Consider the following 20,732-nt stretch of genomic DNA (forward strand, 5'->3'; position numbering starts at 1 on the left):
CAATTACTTTCATGTTTGAAATAATGTAATCACTTTATTGATCCCCCAAAAAAGTATTGAAAATATAGTTGTAGGAATTCTTTTTACTTCTCATACAGGGAGAATCAGTGGCATCGATATCGAGGAGTTCAAGGTATGTGTTGTGTAACCATGAGGTGAATATCGGCTAAAACAATCGGTGTGACAATAATCAGTCGGTTTCTAGTTAGCGTTCATCTAATCTCTCCAAGGAAACCTGCTGAAGCACATCTTGGTCAAACAGACACGATGTATTGAACCCTGTGTGCTAGAGCCTTGCAATCAGCAGGCTATTTGAAATCAATGTCAAACATTACAGTCGGGTTATTGATCAGCGTTGTCAGCACAAGCATGACTTGTCTTGGTGTGGCTCCCTCTGGTTATTGCACAGTCCTCTTTCTACATCTGGGTTGGCCCATGGTGATTCCCCTGCTCAAGCCCCATAAAGAAATCCAATGAATGGAAACTGTTAATTATTTACATTCAACACTGCTGGGTGAGAGCACCATGCCCGTAATGGCAGTATGTGTGTGTGTGTGTTGGGGTGTGCCTTTTCAATCACCGTCTGATGAGATCAGAGCTTAAACATAATTATATCCAGCATCTGATCGTTGAAGCAAACAAAACAATGCGGCAAGATGTCAGGCTTGTGATATATTCACTTCATTATCCTGAACACCAACAGGGAGCTGCTCCAGAGGAATTATTAATGACATACGTATCATTGGTAAGGACATGAAGGACTTGGAGGGTACGCAAATACATTATGCAAAAACTTTTAAGGCAGAGTATCACTGAGGGACGGTTATGCTATTCCAGTACTTTATCCTTATATAGGGATCCTTGTATCTTTTCCCATGATGTAAGACTCTACTAAGACATCACTCTGGCCTGTTAGGAAACCCAGAGATTCTCAAAAGTGGAGCGGGGCTAAGTGTTGAAACACTAGCGGGGTTCACACTCATCCCTTGCTAGTAGATTCCCATCCAAACTGCATATTGTGCCAGCTTTAGGTTGTGTGTGTGGGTTCTGACGTCACACACGCACACTCACACTGTGTAACACATTAATTTAGACTGCTTAGTTTGATAGGCGCCCTCCAAGCGCGTGCCGACTGAGCGATCATCAGGAGATGAATCGAGGGAAAGCGAATAAAGAAAAAGAGCAGAAGACGAGGCTGCTAACGAGTCCAGGCTGATTTCTGGGTGTTTGAGTTGGCATGGAGGAGCGAAAAAGGAGGAGGGGTTGGAGAGGAGCATGATGGGATTTTAGACCTTCAGTGAAGTCAATCAAAACATCTATGTGTATATTTGCAGCTTGCCATAATGTTGCACGTGTCACAAAGAAAGATTCCTGTATATTTATTGTACTTGTCAATTATAGTTACTTTTACGTTTTGTTGCCCCAGCTGTCAAGAGCCTGTAAATTGGTTAATAACTTTGTACCGCTAACAGGTAGAGCTGCTAGTGAAGTGGCTGCTCCACACAAGAACCTTTATCATATGTAATTTAGTAGGCACTTCAATCTTAAATGCCTTTACAACACCATGAGTGCATACATTAGGACCATGGATGAACTGTGTCTATGCAACCATGCAAACCCCCCTTTCTCCCCCCAGGCCTTCCTTTCTTCTCCGCAGTGGTTGTTATATATAGAGAGGGCAGGAAAGTGGAAGAGTGGCACAGCACAGCCTGTTCTCGCTGTGGATGAAAAATTCACAGAGGAAACCCCCCCGTTCACCCCTCCTCCCCTCCTCCCCCACCCCACTGCCCTCTGCTACTGCTGGTGGACAGCAAACAGAGTGCAAAAAATGCAGGAAATACAAAGATGGGAAAATGTAATAAAATCTCCAATACAAATGGGAATGGGAAGAGAAATTAAATCTTGCATAAAACTGAAAATCACGTCCCTGATGAGCACAGTTACTGCCTAATGTGTGAGATTAAATCAAAGATCTTTCATGGATTTTTTTAGGATTTCAGTATTTTTCTTTCCTTTGTTCCTAATGGGAGATTACATTTTTTTTCTAATTTTTGTGTTCCTGATACCTGCTAAATGTATTTATATCTTTCATTGTTGCATTTATATCATTTCCTGTTGTATTTATATCATTTGTTGCTCTGTAAAGAATTTAATTTCATACCTGAGTTACAGGAATAAATTTGACTTGACTTAAATAGACTAGAGACCAACCGTATCTGATGTGGAAATTCAAAACAGCCAGTTAAATATCTACATATCACTGTGATTTGAACACACAAGAGCAGGAAAACAGTCCGTGAGTTTTATGTCTAAATACCTGAAGTCTTGGGGAAAATAAGGCTGAAAAATCATTCCTAATTTGCATTCATGGTGAACTGGCCAGTAACTGCATTGATATTCCACTGCAGCTGCCTTATATAATGTCTATGATGAACAGCGGCCGTTACCTAATCAAACTCCCGAAAAAGTCATCCGAGTGAATACAGAGAGCGAGACTGAAGTCGTGCAGATACCTGCTGTGGCTGGAGGAGGGATTCCCTTTTGGCTGACTGACAGACAGTTTGTTTGTATGCATGGGAGACCAGTGAGGTGAGTTACATAACGACAGCAAGGTAGAGGTGAGAGGAGTCTGCAGAGGAGAGGAGAGGAGAGGAGAGGAGAGGAGAGGGGAGGAGAGGGGAGGAGAGAGAGGAGAGGAGAGGAGAGGAGAGGGGAGGAGAGAGAGGAGAGGAGGAGGAGAGGAGAGAAAGAGGAGAAGAGAGGAGAAGAGAGGAGAGGGAGAGGAGAAGAGAGGAGAGGAGAGGAAGAGAGAGGAAGAGGAGAGGAGCGGAGAGGAGAGGAGAGAGAGGAGAGGAGAGGAGAGGAGAGGAGAGGAGAGAGGAAGAGAGAGGAAGAGGAGAGGAGAGGAGAGATGAGAGGAGAGGAAGAGAGAGGAAGAGGAGAGGAGAGGAGAGAGAGGAGAGGGGAAGGGGAAGAGAGGAGAAAAGATGAGAGGAGGGGAGAGGAAGAGAGAGGAGAGAAGAGGAGAGGAGAGAGAAGGAAAAGCGAGGGAAAAGTGAAGGAGAGAGGAGAGGAGGGACGCGAGGGAGCAGAAAGGAGAGGTGAAAAGAGGTAAGAGTGCAGGAGGAGGAAGAATAGGGAGAGGGAGAGGAAGGAGAAGAGGGAGACGAGAGCGGGGAGAAGAAAGAGAAAAGAGTAGGAGGAGAGGATAGGAAATGAAAGGGAAGGGAGAGAAGAAAATGGAGAGGAGAAGCGAAGGGAGGGGAGTAGAGGAAGAGAGAGGAGAGAGAAGAAGGAGAAGGAGATGGAGAAGGGAAGGAGAAGAACAGAACTCAATAGAACGAAGCAGAACAGAACATCCCTCCCTCTAGAAAGACTGAAAAACATTACCATCCATAACAAGCAGACTGCTTAGACAAGCATGTCCTGCACCTACCAACCAACACAAGTGTCCGATTTCTCGTAAACGCTGATGCCGTTGACACGCGACAACCAAAACAGGATGTTTGTCATCACCTCACGCTCCAACATCACCAGCATGTGATGAGAATGTTTTGACCTGCAGTCAGCAATCAAAGGGAGAAATGATCTGCCCTGTTAGTGAACTAGTGCTATGTTTAGGATTTTGGCTCCACATCATCTGTTGCAGTCATCACTGCAGTTGTACCTCTGTATTATCATGCCTAACATGATAAATGACACTGTAGAGTTAGGAGGGTTGCTTTGAAAATGTGAAAATATGAAGTTAAACGGAAAATTTACTTTTTACACTTACAGATTATTTTCAATGGGATCATCTATAACCATTATCATCCATTATTTCAAGTTTCGCAAGATGTTTGTGTCTGCAATCTCGACCCAAAAAGACCTTTCCCCTTCAAACATGCATGTCAGTACTCCAACAAATGAACACCTATTGTTCAAAAGTAATCCGTAATATTATCCCTAACTGCAAAGGATTACAGTCACTAATTTCCGTCATCAGATAACTGTGATCACATTACAGGTAATCCATTACCCACAAACCCTGGTGAGGGTCAAGAGCAATTTGATGAGAGATGAAGGAGGCCGGTGAGCCCTGTTTGCACGAATCATTAGAGGAATTCCTCTCCCTTCGTTTTCCATAGAATTTGAAGGAAACACAAATGGAAAAATATATCACAAATATACTGTATGACACAATGGGTTCAAGGTCCAAATCCTTTATTTCTAAATTTCAACCAACATGACCTTTTCCAGATTGATGATTATTTCATCTTTTATGAAAATGTTGGCAGAGCAAATTGCACATGTACACAGGGGAAGCACACATGGAGAAGGTGCAGTACTGATCACTTCATCATCCATATCAATTGCCTGGCGAAGACCTTTTTGGTCAAATGATGCAAATAAAGTATTGGGGGTTTGGGTCCATTGTGTAGAAATGTTTTTTCCATTAGTGCTTCATGTCCACCTTTAGTCAGTAACTGTCCTAAAACAGTGCGCACTTTTGCTTTTCTTGTATAAGTGAGGGAAAACCCAGTAAATCTTGAAATCAGACCTGGGTAAAATTGCAAATAATTCTGAGCATTTCTGCATAAAAAATCCCACATGGTAGGAAGATAAGCAACTGTCAAAAATGGATAGTAACATTCTTCTTTTGTAATCAATAATGCTGACTTAATTGATAAAAATTTGACATGTTTTGACATTGTGTCTTTGTCAAATTGTCAAAGAGGGATGTGGTTGCTGTCCAGTTTTCATTTTTGAGGGTTGCTGCCCTCAAGATTGCCCTGAGATTTTTTTTAAATGCAGAAATGCTGAAATGAAAGTATTTACATCTTTTGTTCTGACAGGCACATCTGTCCCACTGTCCCGGCACCCCAACACTATTCCAACTCGTAGCAATTGTTTTACCCTGCAGGGTGTAACAGATGGGTGGTGTTGACAGCATCAGGACAATTCAGATGGTTTCAGGTAAGTGGGTCCATCACTCAAAATTATTACTTTCAAGTGATTGTCTAATCTTTCTGCCACTCATTGTAGAAAATTCCATCCATCTGTCCCCCAAAGTTGGCTTTTTTTGTAAATATTAGGCCAACATCTGGTTTGACTGCACAGCCCAGTCTGAATAAAAATAATAAATAAATAACAAATCTGAATAAATCACTTACAAATTGAGACTGTAATTACCACAGGGATGGAGTGACTGCAATATGAGTTAACAGAACCATGACAGGATAGCAAGATAGCAAAAACATCACACTTATCATTATAACTGATCTTAACTACCAAAGCATGTGAACATACAATATTTTTTTTAATCAGAAAGTAGTGGCTAAATAAGCTACAATATAATTTTTGAAGATATATTGACCCTTGGTATTGCATACTATCCCACCTGTCACTGCAAAACAACAAAACCAAAGATTTTCTGAGGATGACCAGTGTAAGAACGAACCAACTCCAGAGACAGCCTCCTCCAAGACTAGTTAATGTTTTGTCAGATATTTCAGATAATGAGGGGAATCGTTTCCTGGATTTCCACTCTAGGAACGGTTGCATACCAGCCTGAATGACTCACTGTTGCCATATAAACGAAGCCAGGGTCATAAAACATTGTGAAACACTAGTCGCTGGTGAGGAAACTTGAAAAACACGGGACTCCACTACAGGTGCCTCCTTCAGGGAAGCAGACACGGCAGTCAAGAGGGAACAAAGACCATTCTTGGTATTCAGTATATGCTAAATAATGAGATTAAAACATTATATTTCCTCCTTTATGTGCAGCATCTTGGGTGTCAATATGTCATACTGCTAGGAAGAAACACAAAGGGAAATTATTTTAGGCCCTAAGGTAGAGCCCAAACTGAAAATATTCCCCAAATGTCAGCAATAAATTGTGTCAGAATAACATTTTAAATTAAACCCTTAACTTTCCCTTGTGAAGTACCTCAGTTATATGAAGCAACCAAACCGAATGAACTTGTCTGGACCAGCTACAATTTGCTTGTAGTGCCATCTTGTGAACTTCTATGGGACAGCACAAAAAAAGTAAAGGGTCGCAGTCTCATTTATAAATTTGAAAAATGATCCTTTGCATCAGCGGTTCTCAACCGTCGAGGCTCAAGGCTCTGCAGGTTTTCATCCCAAACAAACACTACAGCAGCCGATCTGACAATTAGTTCTTTTCTCATTGAAAGTGTGCTAAAACATGCAGACTCTTGGGGCTCCCTCTCACGATTGAGAACCACTGCTTCATATCATGCAATACATTTCTTAGCATGGGTATTCTCAAATCATTTGCTTCTAAAACTGTATGAACTATATTTTGTGACTTATTACTTAGCGTCAATGCCTCCCTCAGCTGGACATGAACGGTCCTACTTCCCACAAAAAAGGATATAATGAAGTCTTCTCTCATCGAGTCAACAGTGTGTCGGAGGGAGGGAGATTACTTGAGAAACCCCACTGACAGACCCACTGAGAACCCTTTTTCCTTTTAACATCCATGCAAGATTTCTATGTAGGTGCTCAGATTAGGGCCCAATTTAATAGTACATGGGATACCTACATCAGATCATGTGGATTGCTATATGAAAAGTGCATGTAGGTCAAGAAATGGGAAATTGTCAAGAAACAGTCAGGACAAACTGGACATTAACACATAAAAGACACAAGATCAGAGTATCCAGTGTAATCAGGAATTGGATTCAATGGATTAATTTCATAGCACAACCCACCAGGAATGAAATCTTAAGCCTTTTGAGAACTTTTCACCGTTGGGTCACTGTAAAATCCACACCACATACACAAGGAGAGCCTCTACTTACTCAACTCAGTTTATTTACAGAGCATTTGAAGAGCCATGTATGCAAATGTACTGAAATTACCGACAGAACTCTTCTTTTTTACACACGGGGAGCTGATTACTCAGAGTTGGATCTCTCAATACCTTGATCTAGATGCCTCGAAAATCCAGTGACTGATTTTACTTTAGGTTGCCGTTAAGTCCCTCAAGGAAACAATAAATTAACCAGGTTTTTACGCCTTGCTCCTTCTTCAGAACTTGAATAAATGTAGCAGTTAGAAACAGTTAAGAAACATTTCTGGGTGAGGATATGAAACAAACAAATCTATGCAACACCAAGCCTGCAAGAATAAAAAAAAAAAAAAAAGGAAATTATGGAAGAAGAAAGAGATCAACCAAAAAACGCATAACAAAAATAGTTTTACTAAAACATAACATTACAGATTCCTCCCTCAGATGAGTCGTACAGAAGTAATATGATGGAGGATCTGAGCGACCGGGCAATGAGTCTTTCATGCCTCGCTTCAAGTCACAGTCTGATGTTTTCACACCGATTCCTCTAACCCACAAATACATCTTTTAAAAGGAAAGTCTCTGGATTCTTTTTAGAAGTCTCTCCTACAGATCACGATCATGTCCCACTAAAAAAATGTAGTTGCAATCATGCAATTTTGAGATTAATTGTTTCAAACGAAATCGATTTCTACATGGCGAGAATTCTGTCTAGCCAATAGGGACTCTGTATTAGCATGATCAGGATGTTGCATCTTGCTATCTCGATCCTATTCTTTGCTGCTTCAATTGACCCATTTTCCTTCAGGGATCAATGAAGTTCATCATCATCACTTGCCTTACCATTGCTTACAAATGGTAACAGCAGGTTAGGACCGACTCCTCAGGAACGTGAAAACTTAATTAGTGATTAATAACACAAAGGCTTCCAAAAAAAAAAAAACCTCAACCTTCCCTTTAAAGAAAACCCAAGACCTCAACTTTCACAATCATCCTGAAGAAGTTTGAACTGTCCTGATATTGGTTTGGTTATGGTACATGCTTTTTAATGAAGTAACACTGAAAATAAAATAAAGAACAGGCAACATAGAGAGCATGGACAGACATTTAAAAAAAAAAAAGGAAAATAAAAACAAACACCTCACATTCCTACACTCTTGAAAAAGTCATTTTCAACACATGTAGTCTGTTACAACAGGCACATCGTGTTCCTTTTCAACACAAAGTATTTTGAATATTTTTTAAAACATGACTTTCTATTAACATGCTGTGTTAAAAAGCAACCCAAGATATGCTGCCCTTCCTAACGTGTTGGAAACGACACATTTTAAGTGTGTGGAAGTGTTTCCCTCCCGTCCACCCTCCCCAAACTGTCCAAACAGGGGCTGCAGACACTAAACTGTTGGCCCAATAATGGCAAACATTTACTGGCACTTGTGCAGATATGAGAAAACTGAACAGACATGAGCATGAAACAATCATTCCACCCACAGGTCAAAAGGCTCAAGAGTCGTGGCGTTCATAGAATGTGAATAGCAACATTTCATATTAGTGCCTACGAGATTGTTGGACATGATTCTGAAAGGACAATTTTACGCTAAATTCAATTTTGAGGCATTATTATAAGCAACCCTGTCTCCTCAATCAACCTAAGACCAATGTTAAGTTGCAAATAATGAAAAGAGCTAAAATGACATCATCTATCAGAAGGGGCAAGACATTTCTGAGACCGGCCACCAACTAAATGCTTGTAAATTTTGGCTGTGGCTATTAAGTACGTCTCCTCTACCAGCCGCTTTGGCAGGTAACCAACTACATGCGGGAGTTCTAAAAAATATATCTTACAGGTAAAATAGTGAAAGTGTTAAATAGTGCTAAGTATTGGAATGATCCAGCCTTGGTGGCTTGTGGATGGAAATGTTTATTTCATTGCCCTGCGAAACCCAATCCATTCTCTCAGTTCATCAAAAGTGTCAAATCGCAGCTTTGTTTTAAATCTCTGGACTTGATCTGTGCCACAGTCACAAAAAGTGTCAAGGGTTGGGAAGAAAAGGCTGATTTTGGGATTGATGTTAGGTTTGAGGATGCATTTGGTGTTTGGAACCATTTAAATATACTCATGTTTTTTCAGTACTTGGTGCCCCCTGTGCTAAACATACAGTGTTCTGAAGTGTTAGCATGCATGGTAGCAATCTCAAATATTGGATACACGGTGTGGAAAAGCAACCAATTTTCTTGTCGCACAAAGGTCAGATAATACAGGGGCTTGTTTGCCAAAAAGTCGACGTATTCCCTGGAAAGAGTTAGGGAAAGCTCATCATTCCTACAATCCGCCTGCTTATACAAGGAGGGGAGAAAAGACAGCGGTACACTCTTAAAAATGTGTTGAAATAACATCACAAAACACACAGATGTGTTGAATAATAATAATAAATGTGTTAAAAGTAGCACACCTTTAAGGCATGTTGGATATTTTTGCCAACATGCCAGTGTGTGTCTAGTTAGGAAGAGCATATCATGTGATTTTGAACACATACTTTTTAAGACTGTAGCGGGGAGGGCGCCGTTCTCTGTCCATGCATTTAAATAGCGACACAGGACAAAGGCTAACACACAGCTAACGCATCGTGGAGAGGAAAATAAGTCACCCAGAGGTTTGCAGCAGTAAATCTCGTCATTTCTCTTTCAAATAGATTTGGACTTATATTATTTTGTTTTGTTTGTTGTTGTTTTTTTTGTGTGTCCATGAAATTCAAATGAAGGAGGAGACCATCTTGACAGGAGTACATTTTGTGGATCACATTCAGACGCCTCTTCTCTCATCTTCTATGCTTCAATGTTGTTGCCTGCGTAGAGCTTGGTCCATGTTCGGGCTGCGGGGGGAGAGACAGAGATACAGTGGTTGTTGTGGATTGGGGGGGGCGGGGGGGCTCAGTGGCTACAGCATGGCACAAACACTGATAAAGTTCAGGGTTTGGTTCCCACCGGGTTCACCCATACTAAAAATGTAAGCACTTATGGCATGACCAATGTTACAGCTTATACCAATACCTATGTTATGAAAAGTTGTCCATCACTGTTTGCTTATCACACTCTTTACCCAGACTCACATGTACAGTCAGATTGCCTGGGTATTTTTTTTCCATACCATAACATTAGCCTGAAATTAGTGCAATATCCCAGCATTTCTAAACAAGTCTAGACCATAACCAATAGGCCTTCTCTTGAGCCACAGCAACACTGAGACAAATAAGAGCAAACTGCCCAGTGGATCACTTTAAAGTCCCATGGAAAAGGAAATGGCAATTCGATGGTGTCTTGCTTCTGTAATTCAACGCATTTCTAGTTAAAACAGAATGTTGGGGCGGGACATGAGGGACTGTTCCAAAGTTGGCGTATTGGACCTTAACAAACATGGGTTTGGATGGGAGACCAGATGTAGGGACTTTACCCAGGCTTGAGAGAACTGACACCTCCAGCTTTAGTGTTGGTTAGTATCAGAGCTGGTGAAGGCCCCACAGTGTAAACTGATGGGATAACAGTATCTGTCAGGGGGAGCAAGGCAGTGAAGCCCAGTGAAGCTGTCACAAATTCACACATTCAAAATGAAGAATTCCAATGAAGTCCACCAGGATGCAACCATCGTGACCACTTTACGTGGATGTTGCTGTTGTAACCAAGCAGAGCATTTTTCATGTTGCAGACACTTGAGAGAATCTGTGGCTGCCTGCTGCAGCCAAATTCAGCACAGCTGATCGTTATGGAGTCTGGAGTGTTAAGGACAAACATAAATCTAATCCCCACCTGTCTCAATGGCTTGGCCTTCGTTTTTCTTCCACTGCTCTGCAACGTCGTTTGCCAGGGGGTCGTCTGGGTTGGGAGCACTTAATAACGCCTGGATCGATAGCAACACTGTACGGATCTGCAGGGCTGGAGACCACTTATCTGGAAAGAAGAAAAGTCCATAAACAGATGCAAGGAAAGAAAAAATTGACAGCTCAAAGGGTCGATGTTGCTTTCGACGTCAAAACAAGAGAAAGCATTGATGTTACACAGCATAGATATACATGGGGAGCCAAGCAGGTACAACATGTCAGTGATGTACACACTTGTCCTCCACTCGTAGATTCCCACCCTTTAGACCAAGAGCAAACCAAATCTAGACATACATTTAGGATTTTTGTTCACTTGTCATGATGGTAGCCAAATCATTTTGCTGCATTTACTGTCAAGACTGTAGAATGGTGTGAGAATCAGAACTTTGTAATGATAACAGACAAACAGAAAGACAGTTAGTATTAGCAGTAGGTAAGCTGTCCCACCCTAGTGCCCAAAAGACCGCTGTGTATTTAAAAGGTCACTGTGTTTATTTATCCAATACATGTTAAAACAATGCTTTTGTTCCTATGTTGTTATTATCAGCAGCAACAGTAGATGAGTAGCATAGTGCTCGAGTGAATGGACACATGTAACAGTTGTAACACAGAAACATGTAACATGCTGAGCACATTAAATGTTAAATGTATATATGTAGTGTGATATGTATAGTCTAATTTCCATCATATGTCTTTCACTGTCCCTCTGCATTGTAGGTGAGGTACGGTTGTCCCTGTATGTCTTGTCAGTATGGACAGTCCGCCTCAGTACAGCGCTCTAAAGTGTGACCAAGCTATAAATAAACAAGTTGTGCAACCTGGAAATTAAAATTGGGTGCACTGGTGCGCCTACAAATAATTGTCTGCTGCAACTTTTGTTAGTGACTTCTTTAAAGCTTTAGAGCATGGCAACCCCTCTCCTGTTGTCTGTTTTGTTCATGCCAGTCAAATGTAAACTGACCCCTTTCCCGGTCAGCAACTTTTTAAAGGTAATTTTTGTTTTAAATATGGGTAATGCCCCCAAAACCGATCACTATATTGATGTTAGGAGCTTTTCTGTAAAGCACTTTGGTACAAACTTGTTTTGTTATTAAAGTGCTATATAAATAAAATTGAACTTGAACTAGGAGGTTTGTTGTTGCACATTAGGCCAGTCTATTTTTCTCCACACTTTGTTTCACTTGTTTTTAGCGCTGTACCAGTGTAAGGGAAAGGAACTTTGCTCCTGCTGTACTATATCCAATTCAACAGATCCTCCCGTTGTGAAAACCAAAATGAAACTTGGGATTTTATGCGCCACACTGCAGGTTTGTAAGGGTGTGTGCTAGACAGTAATTTGATGCATCCAGAATATAAAATGATAATGATTTTACAGCATTGCCAACTCTTCCAACAAAAAAAGATGCTCCTTAAATCTTTTAGAGTGTCTAATTTTTCAGTTTTTGAGTGTGGGAGCTACCAAGCAAAAAGGTTAGCTTAGAGCCCTGCAGTAAGCTGTCAATGAGTTTCTGCACTAATGTGACCAAGACCAATTCATATACATTTATTGTTTTGGGCAGGTTAAGTGATTCCGACATGCACTCTTACCTTTCAAAATGTCTAAACATATTCTTCCCAATTTGTCAACATTGGGGTGGTAGATTTTGGTCATGAATCGCACTTTGGGAGCTGCCATGGGATACTCTTCTGGAAGAAATAGTTCAAGTTTAAAGGTGCCTCCTTCGAAAGGGGAGTCTTGAGGCCCTGCGATGACCACATGGAAGTAACGTGCATTTCCTTCATCGGGCTTAGCTGTGATCCCCGGAACAGGCTCTGCCATCAACCGCTGCGTCTCCTGGAGGTGACCAGAAGGCAGAGCAGGCAGGAAAGCAAAACACAAACACAACATTTCAGAATAAAAAAACATGCACCAAATAAGAATCAGGGAGAAAGTCCACAGACTTTATGACATGCAACAGATGACAATGGGCTAATTCAGACTCACAGCTACACACACACACACACTACAGCATTCCACAAGTTACTGTCTATTAACACAAAGAGAAACTAAAATTTTGTTGGTGCATTGCTCATACAACTCACAACCGTTTGCTGTAATACAAAACACATAAAGAAACAACCACTAGGGTAAAAGAAAATAAATATTTTCATAAAGGCAATAATTTGTTTCATTTTCTTAAAAAACTTTTCATGTAACTTATGACAGCAGTTACTCTGATGTGTATAATAAATTCATATAATCAAAGGTGGACTCTCAACTGAGTTTTGGTGCAATTTAAAAACGCAACTCAATAACACAACATTGTGTACCAGAGAGACCAGCAGAGGAGCAGGGAGTGAGAGGAAGAACAGCATTTTTCACATTTCTACTTCTGATCATGCAGGTGCACTGAAACATCTGCAGCCAACAGGAAGGAAGCTAACTCAACTGTATAGACAACATTATGAATTTCTACATTTGGTTATGATCGCTGCAGTAACAACCTTCTACAAAGGAACCACGATCTTGTTCAGACATAGTGATGTTGTTGTCTGCGATCAAACTTAAAATACAACATTATGTAGCGGAAAAAGCTGCTCGCGCCCACTGCTGGGCCTGGCCCAGCCAAACTTGCGGTGAGGTTTGGGGAAGACGCGGCAGCGCAGCCGGCTTTCACTTCCAGTTTGGTTCTGGCTTTATCTTTGAAACAGAAGTAATAGTTTAAGATTTTCTGTATGAGAAGCATTTATAAATAATCAGAGAGCAAAGGCAGCAATTCACATTAGCGCCAGACATGTGTACCAAGACATGTCTACTGCCACAGCTGCTAGGTAGCTTATTCAAATACATGAGCCCATTCATATTGCTACTGGGGTTTATTACCATTATATATTGTTTTTCAATAAAACAAAAATGCGATCTAAAGGGACGAAAACCACATTTGAGATATAATAACTGATTAGCGCACATATGAAATCACGCACAGCGCTGAAGGGAGTAAACGGAAGTGGCAAACAAAATAGTTACAGACAGAGGCTAGCTAGCCAGCACGATAGCTAGATAAGAGCTACCATGCTAGCCGCGCTAACGTTAGGCTACACGCTGGATGGCAGTGAGTGCACGTCCACATCCACTTTAAATAATCTTTACAATACGCACGCAAGGGCTTATGAGGACATACACATTGTGCGGTGTAAAGTGTACCTTTATAATCCTACGGGGCAAACCGGCCATCTTGTGTTAGCTATTATATTTTTAGCCGTGGAGTCGCCTTCTTCAGGTTGGATTGACTGAGCTCACGGGGCGGGGCCAAATAACACACTCTTCCGGTGGCTTCAGATGACGTATGGGACTGTACTTCAGTCAAAGATTGTCAATGGTTGGAAAGACGAATCACTCAACCTACTCAGTGTAGGCTGGACTGTAAACATAAACAATGTGCTCTATGACAGGGTATCTATAAATGTAAAAAGGTGGTGTGTGGTAGATTACATTAAACAGCATAAGCAAAGCATATTTTGTGTGCAAAATGGCGTTACCATGGCGACCAATCTGGTACTGGTAGAGATCTGAAAATACAGTTATTTTGTCCAAAACTACTTTAGATGTCTTTAATAGAGGAGAGGTCCAACATGAGGCCATATCTCACAACCGTTCCTTTAACGCCAATGTTTTTTTTTTTTTCCTGTTGCACTTGGCGATGATGTTTGCGGCCCCCAGAAATGCAGTCGGAGTGAGACCTCTTGCTTCTTTTTCCTCTCTTGTAGTGTGGAGCTGCAGCAGCGCTTTAGATGTGGTGCATTTATTAAAGTATGGGTGGTTTGTTCAAATACAGTAAGGAGGATGCCAGTTTTCCCTCACTTTAGAGATGAAGAATCTGCTTGCAAAATGTATAATCCCTGAGACAATTCAACCCTTTTTAAATTATAGGGTGTTAAAACACAAAATTTTCCACTTAAAACGTAAAATCTGTAAAACAGAATTCATTTTAAACATAGATCGTTCAAAGATATTTAAGCAGCTCTTCATCTCAAAGCTAGAAACCAGAGAAGCATAACTCTAGTCTAATCTTTGAAGTCATCAAGAGACAAAAATCCTGAAGGTGCTCCATCGCTCCATCGTTAGTAGAGGACCGACTTTATGGACACAGTAACAGTAACCAGGATGATTTTACAGGCATATGGCACTTTGTACACTTTATCACATACCGATTTCAGCATCATTATTTTTACTTTGCAAGTACAATGTGTGCAAGAGGAAAATTCAGTCAGTTACACAATAGAGAATTGACACACTAGTTTCAGGACAAAATATAGTGCAGAAAAACTGTACAGTATGACAGCAGACCTAAACACAATAGAAGTATACATTCAAAGCCAAAGGATTGTGAGTGTTACAACAGCTTCCAACTGAGTGACTAAGCTCAGTTTTGACCAATCAAACCATAAAAAACCTCATGACAACTGACCTCATATTTAGCATTTTATTATACAGCATTGTGACAATAACACAACCAAACATTGCATGCAGTTTTGTGACTCGGCCTCTGAGGAGATGACCTCCAGTTATCTGTCTTTTGGGGGATCCTTCTTTCTGCGTCTCATGTGGTACCTGTGAACAGCGAAACAGAAGACAACTCATTTTGAGCTTTATCCAGGGAAAGGTTTTTGATTAGTGCACATTTTTCAGCACCACCCTAGCTACCACCAAGCTACAGGCCTTCTTAAGCACTCTCAAATGAATGTCTATTCTGTCCCTAGCAGTAACCACAGGCAAACATTTGCATTGAACTCATCACACATGAATACCACAACTGACCTACATTTTGTCAATGGCTTTGTTCATTTCAAAGTGCAACATAAATCACAAGCAATCCTGTGATCAGCAGCACAAGCGGTGATAGATGGAACGATAGTAGATTACCTATTTTTTCCCCCACAGAAAAGCTAAGGTCTCCTCACCATAACATCTGTAGCACAGGACGGATTCAAAACCACATTCCCTTACTTGACACTAGGGCTGCATGACTTCTCAGAAAATATTGTGATCACATTACTGACCTTTCCAAACTGTAAGAGGGTGCTTTTTTTTTCTTCCTCATAGAGAAGGTTTATTTAGACAGCTTCCTAAACAAGGTATCCCTGTGCTGTGCAGAATCCCTTGCTAACAAATCAAGTTGCATGTTGTAGAAAAGCTTTCACTTCACTCAAACTGAGCAAATTCTAACATACCCTTGAATATTTGTTCAAGCTCTGAAAGTGTAATCATGTAGGGAAAGAAAGCTGTGTCCACATGTATTAAAATTAATCTTGTAATTCCAATACTCAGCAAAAAACACACTGCAACATATCGTGCAGCCCCCACTACAGATTATGTATGCGAGTTATCTACAGATTATGTAGGTACAGATTATGGTTACACTACTGATTATGTGTGACAGTATGACAGATTATCTCAGGGATGTGATAAGGAATACAAAAAGCAGGACAAAGACAGGAAAAAAACATCTCCAGATCATTTCTAATAGGAGATTACTGTTGAACGTGCAAAAACCTGAAATCATGGGGGGAAAAAACTCTGAGGAATTAGATTTCTGTATGTCGGTGCTGTGTTATTTGTGTACTTACTGTCCTACTGGATACCAGCGGTGTTTGGTGGTGAAGAACATCTTGCTCAGCTCCTCTATGGTCGGCCCCTGCTTGTCCCTCAGCACCTCCTTGCTGAGGTGAGCCTTCAGCACCTGGTCGTGAGTCTCGGCCACGTTGCTCAGCGGGTCTGGACGCTCTATGGGCTGCAAACATTTACTGCCATCAGCGAAGATCCCTCCATTTCCCCATTTTATAATTCCATTGTTTGACAGACATCAATTCTTAGATATTGAAGATTTATTGCGCACTGATTTACACCTGCAAATAAATTCAGATGCAGCATTTTGGAGTGGATGCACATCATAAGATTTTAACAATTCAGCCTTAAGCCTTCCAAGACAAATTCATTACAGGGTTAAAATCCCACATCACACTGTTTCTCAAGAGGCTTTCTCACAGCACACAGGTCTAAATTAATTAAAATGATTAATTACTTCATTACATCAAGAAATCGTGTAGTGTGTATATTCTAAGATGTACAGACAACTGATGACCCTGATATTTATGAGACTAGAAAACACACTCCTACCTGGGTAAGCTCATAGGGAACGTCGACCGACGGATGGTAGCACACTATGGTTTTCCCATCTGAAGTCGCACCGATTTCTACGTTACTAAATTCAAGAGATTGTCAGGTTACTGTCTTGATCGCAGGAACACAATTTCTGACAAAGTACAATCAAAAACTCACTAATAATGATAATACAACCTTGTCACAACATTTGTTACACATAGTGGTGGCTACAGTCCAACTTTTTGATTTGGAAAAGTATAATACAATGTTTCCTCTGTATTAATTCAGCAGTGGTGCTACAGTAACTACAGTAAGAAAAATATAGACGCAAGCAGCCATTAGCTGATTTGGTAATAATATAATGCTCAAACTGTAGTTAATTGTTTCTACATTATACACTGAATATACAAAATATGAGGTACATCTTCCTGATTTTGAGTTGCAGTCCTTTTTGCACAATCCACATCTCAACTGTCTCAAAGCTTAAAATCCTTCTGTAACTCGTCTGCTTCTCTTTATCCACATCTCCTCCTTTGTGATTGGTATAGATTTAATAAGGGAAATCAGTAAGAGATAATCGCTTTTACTTGGATTCACCTCATCAGTGTACTTCATGAGAAGAGTTAGTGTCCCTAATATTTTGTACATTCAGTGTATTATTGACACACCTGGATGGTGTACCTAATGGGGGCTGCTTGTCAAAAAAAAAGGATTTATACCAGTGTTTACATGGGGCTTGGTGCCCAATCTAGACTAAATATAGGTGCATTTTTGATCTTCTTTGAAATGTTAATTCCACATGTAATTAACTGGCTGACACACCTGCCGGGGCCATCAAGTGAAGGACCAGAGACACTTGACTTTTGAAGAGCCGGCACCAAAGATGCTGCAACAGATAACCAATGAACAAACAGGTAAGATATACCAATATCATACATATAACAAGATATATTAGCTAGATGAACACTTAAAGATCTTAGCTAAACTTCATGGATCAGATCTGAAAGCATAAATACACATTAAGACATAATGCACGTTAGTCTTATGATCTCAAACCGTTCAGTCTGGATTTGAGAAAACAAACAGGGCTCTCACAAAAACACCTTGAGACCAGAAAGCACCGCCAAGACTTCCACCATATGAAGTTATGAGACACTTTCTGGAGCTGCTCTGTTAAATAGAAATAATAGACCTCCTTCACTGATAGAGACACAGTTGTCCAATCAACAGGGATGATCATTCTGTAGCCTGAGGAAGGGAATGAGTAAGTGAGAGGGTTGCTGTGTTTGAATTGTGTTCAGTAAGCTATTCTCCACACACTGTTTAGGGATATTTCCATGGAAAACCTTCACAGCCAACACTTTGTGGAACTGGAAACACAAATGCCTTTGTTCTGAGTTATAAAACTTTGGAGAGCACACTTATCTATTTATAAGTTACAGAAACTTCTCAGAAATCCTCATATTCACTGTGATGTTGTTCACAATACAGAACTGTCTGCCCTAATATGAAATGAATCTTATTCGCGTGTAAACCCTCACAGAAGGTCCATAATTCAGTCTGACATTCGCAGTCAGTGCAGCAGCTCCACCAAGTGTCTCCATAACACCGCGGGTTGGACTCTTGGTTGCTCATGTTCATAAACACTGGCCTGTCTTAGGTCATTTAAATTATTTATAATGAATGATGAATAATGAACTGTGGATTACGTTGGACTGCTAAATTAGGAGTTAAAGTAAAAAGCAAGGTTAGCTAGCTTTTCCTCCCACCACCGTTGCGTTTAGCTCGTCTACGTTCAAGTCACTGAAATAAGTGTTTCCTTCAACAAACACCTGATCAAATATATAACGGGAGAACTTACTTTGTGCGTGTCTCAGTTTTGTTGTGTTAGGAAATCGCGAAAGAAGGCATTTTAACCTGCACAAATGACCCGACGCCATGCTCAATAATTATGTCCGACACTGTAATAGTTCCGTGTAAACATTCCGACTCAGTTTAGTTCCGCCGTACAAGAGACAATCACAGAACTGCCATTATTTAATGAACAGTGCGCTACAAAATTGAAAATGTTGTCTCCAAACCGCTACTCAAAAGTATTACATTTTTTTGGTGAACAAAATATATATTTTTATTATATAGTATAATAACATGCGATTTGTATGTTTTGTCCAGGGATAATGTTACATGCATCCTATACAGTCTTACAATATAATTTAGGTTAAACTGTGGAATAGTCTCCCTGAAAACTTTAGATCTGCTGATTCGGTTGGTTTGTTTAAGAATGTTCTTACTTAAAACCCACTTTTACTCGCTAGCTTTTTATTTTGATTGGTCAGGTGTGTGTGGATGTATGTATACTCATGACTGTGTGTATGATGTGTGTGTGTGTGTCCCTGTGTATGTCTACAGTACTTATTTTAGTTTTCTTCTCATATGTGTTTTTATTGTTCTTGCATTTTTATTCTTGTCTTTTATAAGCAATTTCTGTAAGCACTTTGGTACAAAGTTGTTTTATTTAAATAAACTACATATATATACTATTATACTATATAAATAAACTTGAACTTAAACTAGTTTTACATTATGCCCAAAACTCAGCTTGGAATCATTCTTTTTAGTGCATGTACTTAATACTTTGACATGGCACATTCTGTATCCTTTGATTTCCATATTTATCTGACAAAACATACATAAAGAACAGTGAGATCCCAACTGTTGGATTGTGGCATCATAATATTTAAGAATCAGAACCCAAAGTGCTGAATTTGGGCCCAAACTGGAGAGCTGCCAACATGAAGCCAAAGAGGAGGCTGTAGCACCAGCAGTCACCTCCACAAAATGGCAGCTGAGCACCAAGGTTATCGATTTGACCTCCTACTGGATCCATCTCAGTACACCACAGTTCCTCCCCCGCCAGAGGAGGAGGAACAAAAGGGAAAGGCATCACTAACACCCCAGCCACAAGTTTTCAACGCCTTTTGTCTTCCTAATCTGACAGAACAGAGGATTCGTGCACTTCTCATGGCCTGGGTTCGAGCCAAACCGCTTCTTTCCCCTTGTGTGGTTCGGGGGATGACCATCACCTCTGTAACCTGCGAGGTCGCTTACTGCTACAAGCTAGAGACCTTCACAGAGAAAAGGTCGGTGTGCTTGAGGTTCGAACCCCACTCCAAACGAATTGTCCCTCTCCCGCAAACTTGGGAGGAGGAACCCAAAGAGGCGCGGCCGTGGAGGGTCACGGTCAGCCCAGACCAGATGTTCACCGACCAGGTTTTGAAACGCCGCATGGCTCACACAGACAGAATTACGCCATGTCCCTTCTGTTCGGGAGAGAAGAGGGTGGTATGCAAGTACTGCTGCGGCTCGGCTCGAAGGCCGTGCGAAGCGTGCAGCGGGCGCCGACCGTGGGCCAGGAGGATCTGCAGAGAGTGCAGGGGGGAGAGGCTGGTGCCCTGCGGCCCCTGCATGGCTCTGGGACACGCGTGCTGCGACATGTGCGTGGGCAAAGGCCTGCTGTGTTACTTCGATGAACTCATGGTGGAGTACCACTGCCACGCTGACCACTACCTCTATGAGAAGACTGGGGGCATTCCAGGGACACTGGTGGCACACGCGGTCGGTGATGTCATCTACAGCGCCGGCGGCCTCCAGGTTCGGCCGATCACCGGCTTCCCCGCGGAGAAGGTCAACGCCGCTTCTCAGGATCTGGTGAAAGCATCCGTGACCGGCTGGCTCGACCGCAGGATCGTTCAGCAGAGACACCAGCTGAAAGCGGTGCCCGTCACCTGGGTCCGGTACCGCTGGAGGGACACGGCCGGGTCGGTCTGCATCTATGGAGCCGACCTCTCCGTCCACTGGACACACTACCCACGCTGCAGGGTGAGATGTTTCCCCTGCGGCTGACGACGGACCG

General features: G+C 41.4%; 3 protein-coding genes across 3 annotated transcripts; 1 reads left to right on the forward strand and 2 right to left on the reverse strand.

The window, feature by feature from the left end:
* Positions 1–6,669: 6,669 nt before the first annotated feature.
* Positions 6,670–13,968, reverse strand: ube2nb (ubiquitin-conjugating enzyme E2Nb). Its single transcript, XM_078281944.1, has 4 exons — positions 13,862–13,968; positions 12,265–12,511; positions 10,607–10,747; positions 6,670–9,675 (listed from the first exon to the last, which is right to left on the reverse strand). The coding sequence occupies exons 1-4, from the start codon at positions 13,889–13,891 to the stop codon at positions 9,629–9,631; spliced, it is 465 nt and encodes a 154-aa protein (XP_078138070.1). The 5' UTR covers positions 13,892–13,968; the 3' UTR covers positions 6,670–9,628.
* A 1,158-nt stretch (positions 13,969–15,126) lies between these two features.
* On the reverse strand, positions 15,127–18,795 carry mrpl42 (mitochondrial ribosomal protein L42). The gene is made up of 5 exons (XM_071896985.2): positions 18,681–18,795; positions 17,642–17,705; positions 16,835–16,919; positions 16,285–16,448; positions 15,127–15,268 (listed from the first exon to the last, which is right to left on the reverse strand). Exons 1-5 carry the CDS (start codon positions 18,757–18,759, stop codon positions 15,223–15,225), a joined length of 438 nt encoding a protein of 145 aa, XP_071753086.2. The 5' UTR covers positions 18,760–18,795; the 3' UTR covers positions 15,127–15,222.
* An 862-nt stretch (positions 18,796–19,657) lies between these two features.
* Positions 19,658–20,722, forward strand: LOC139909825 (protein SSUH2 homolog). The gene has a single exon (XM_071896980.2). The coding sequence runs from the start codon at positions 19,658–19,660 to the stop codon at positions 20,720–20,722; it is 1,065 nt and encodes a 354-aa protein (XP_071753081.2).
* The last annotated feature ends 10 nt before the right edge of the window (positions 20,723–20,732 follow it).

The sequence above is a fragment of the Centroberyx gerrardi genome, chromosome 24, assembly GCF_048128805.1.
Source record: "Centroberyx gerrardi isolate f3 chromosome 24, fCenGer3.hap1.cur.20231027, whole genome shotgun sequence".
In the NCBI taxonomy this organism is placed as follows: Eukaryota; Metazoa; Chordata; class Actinopteri; order Beryciformes; family Berycidae; genus Centroberyx; species Centroberyx gerrardi.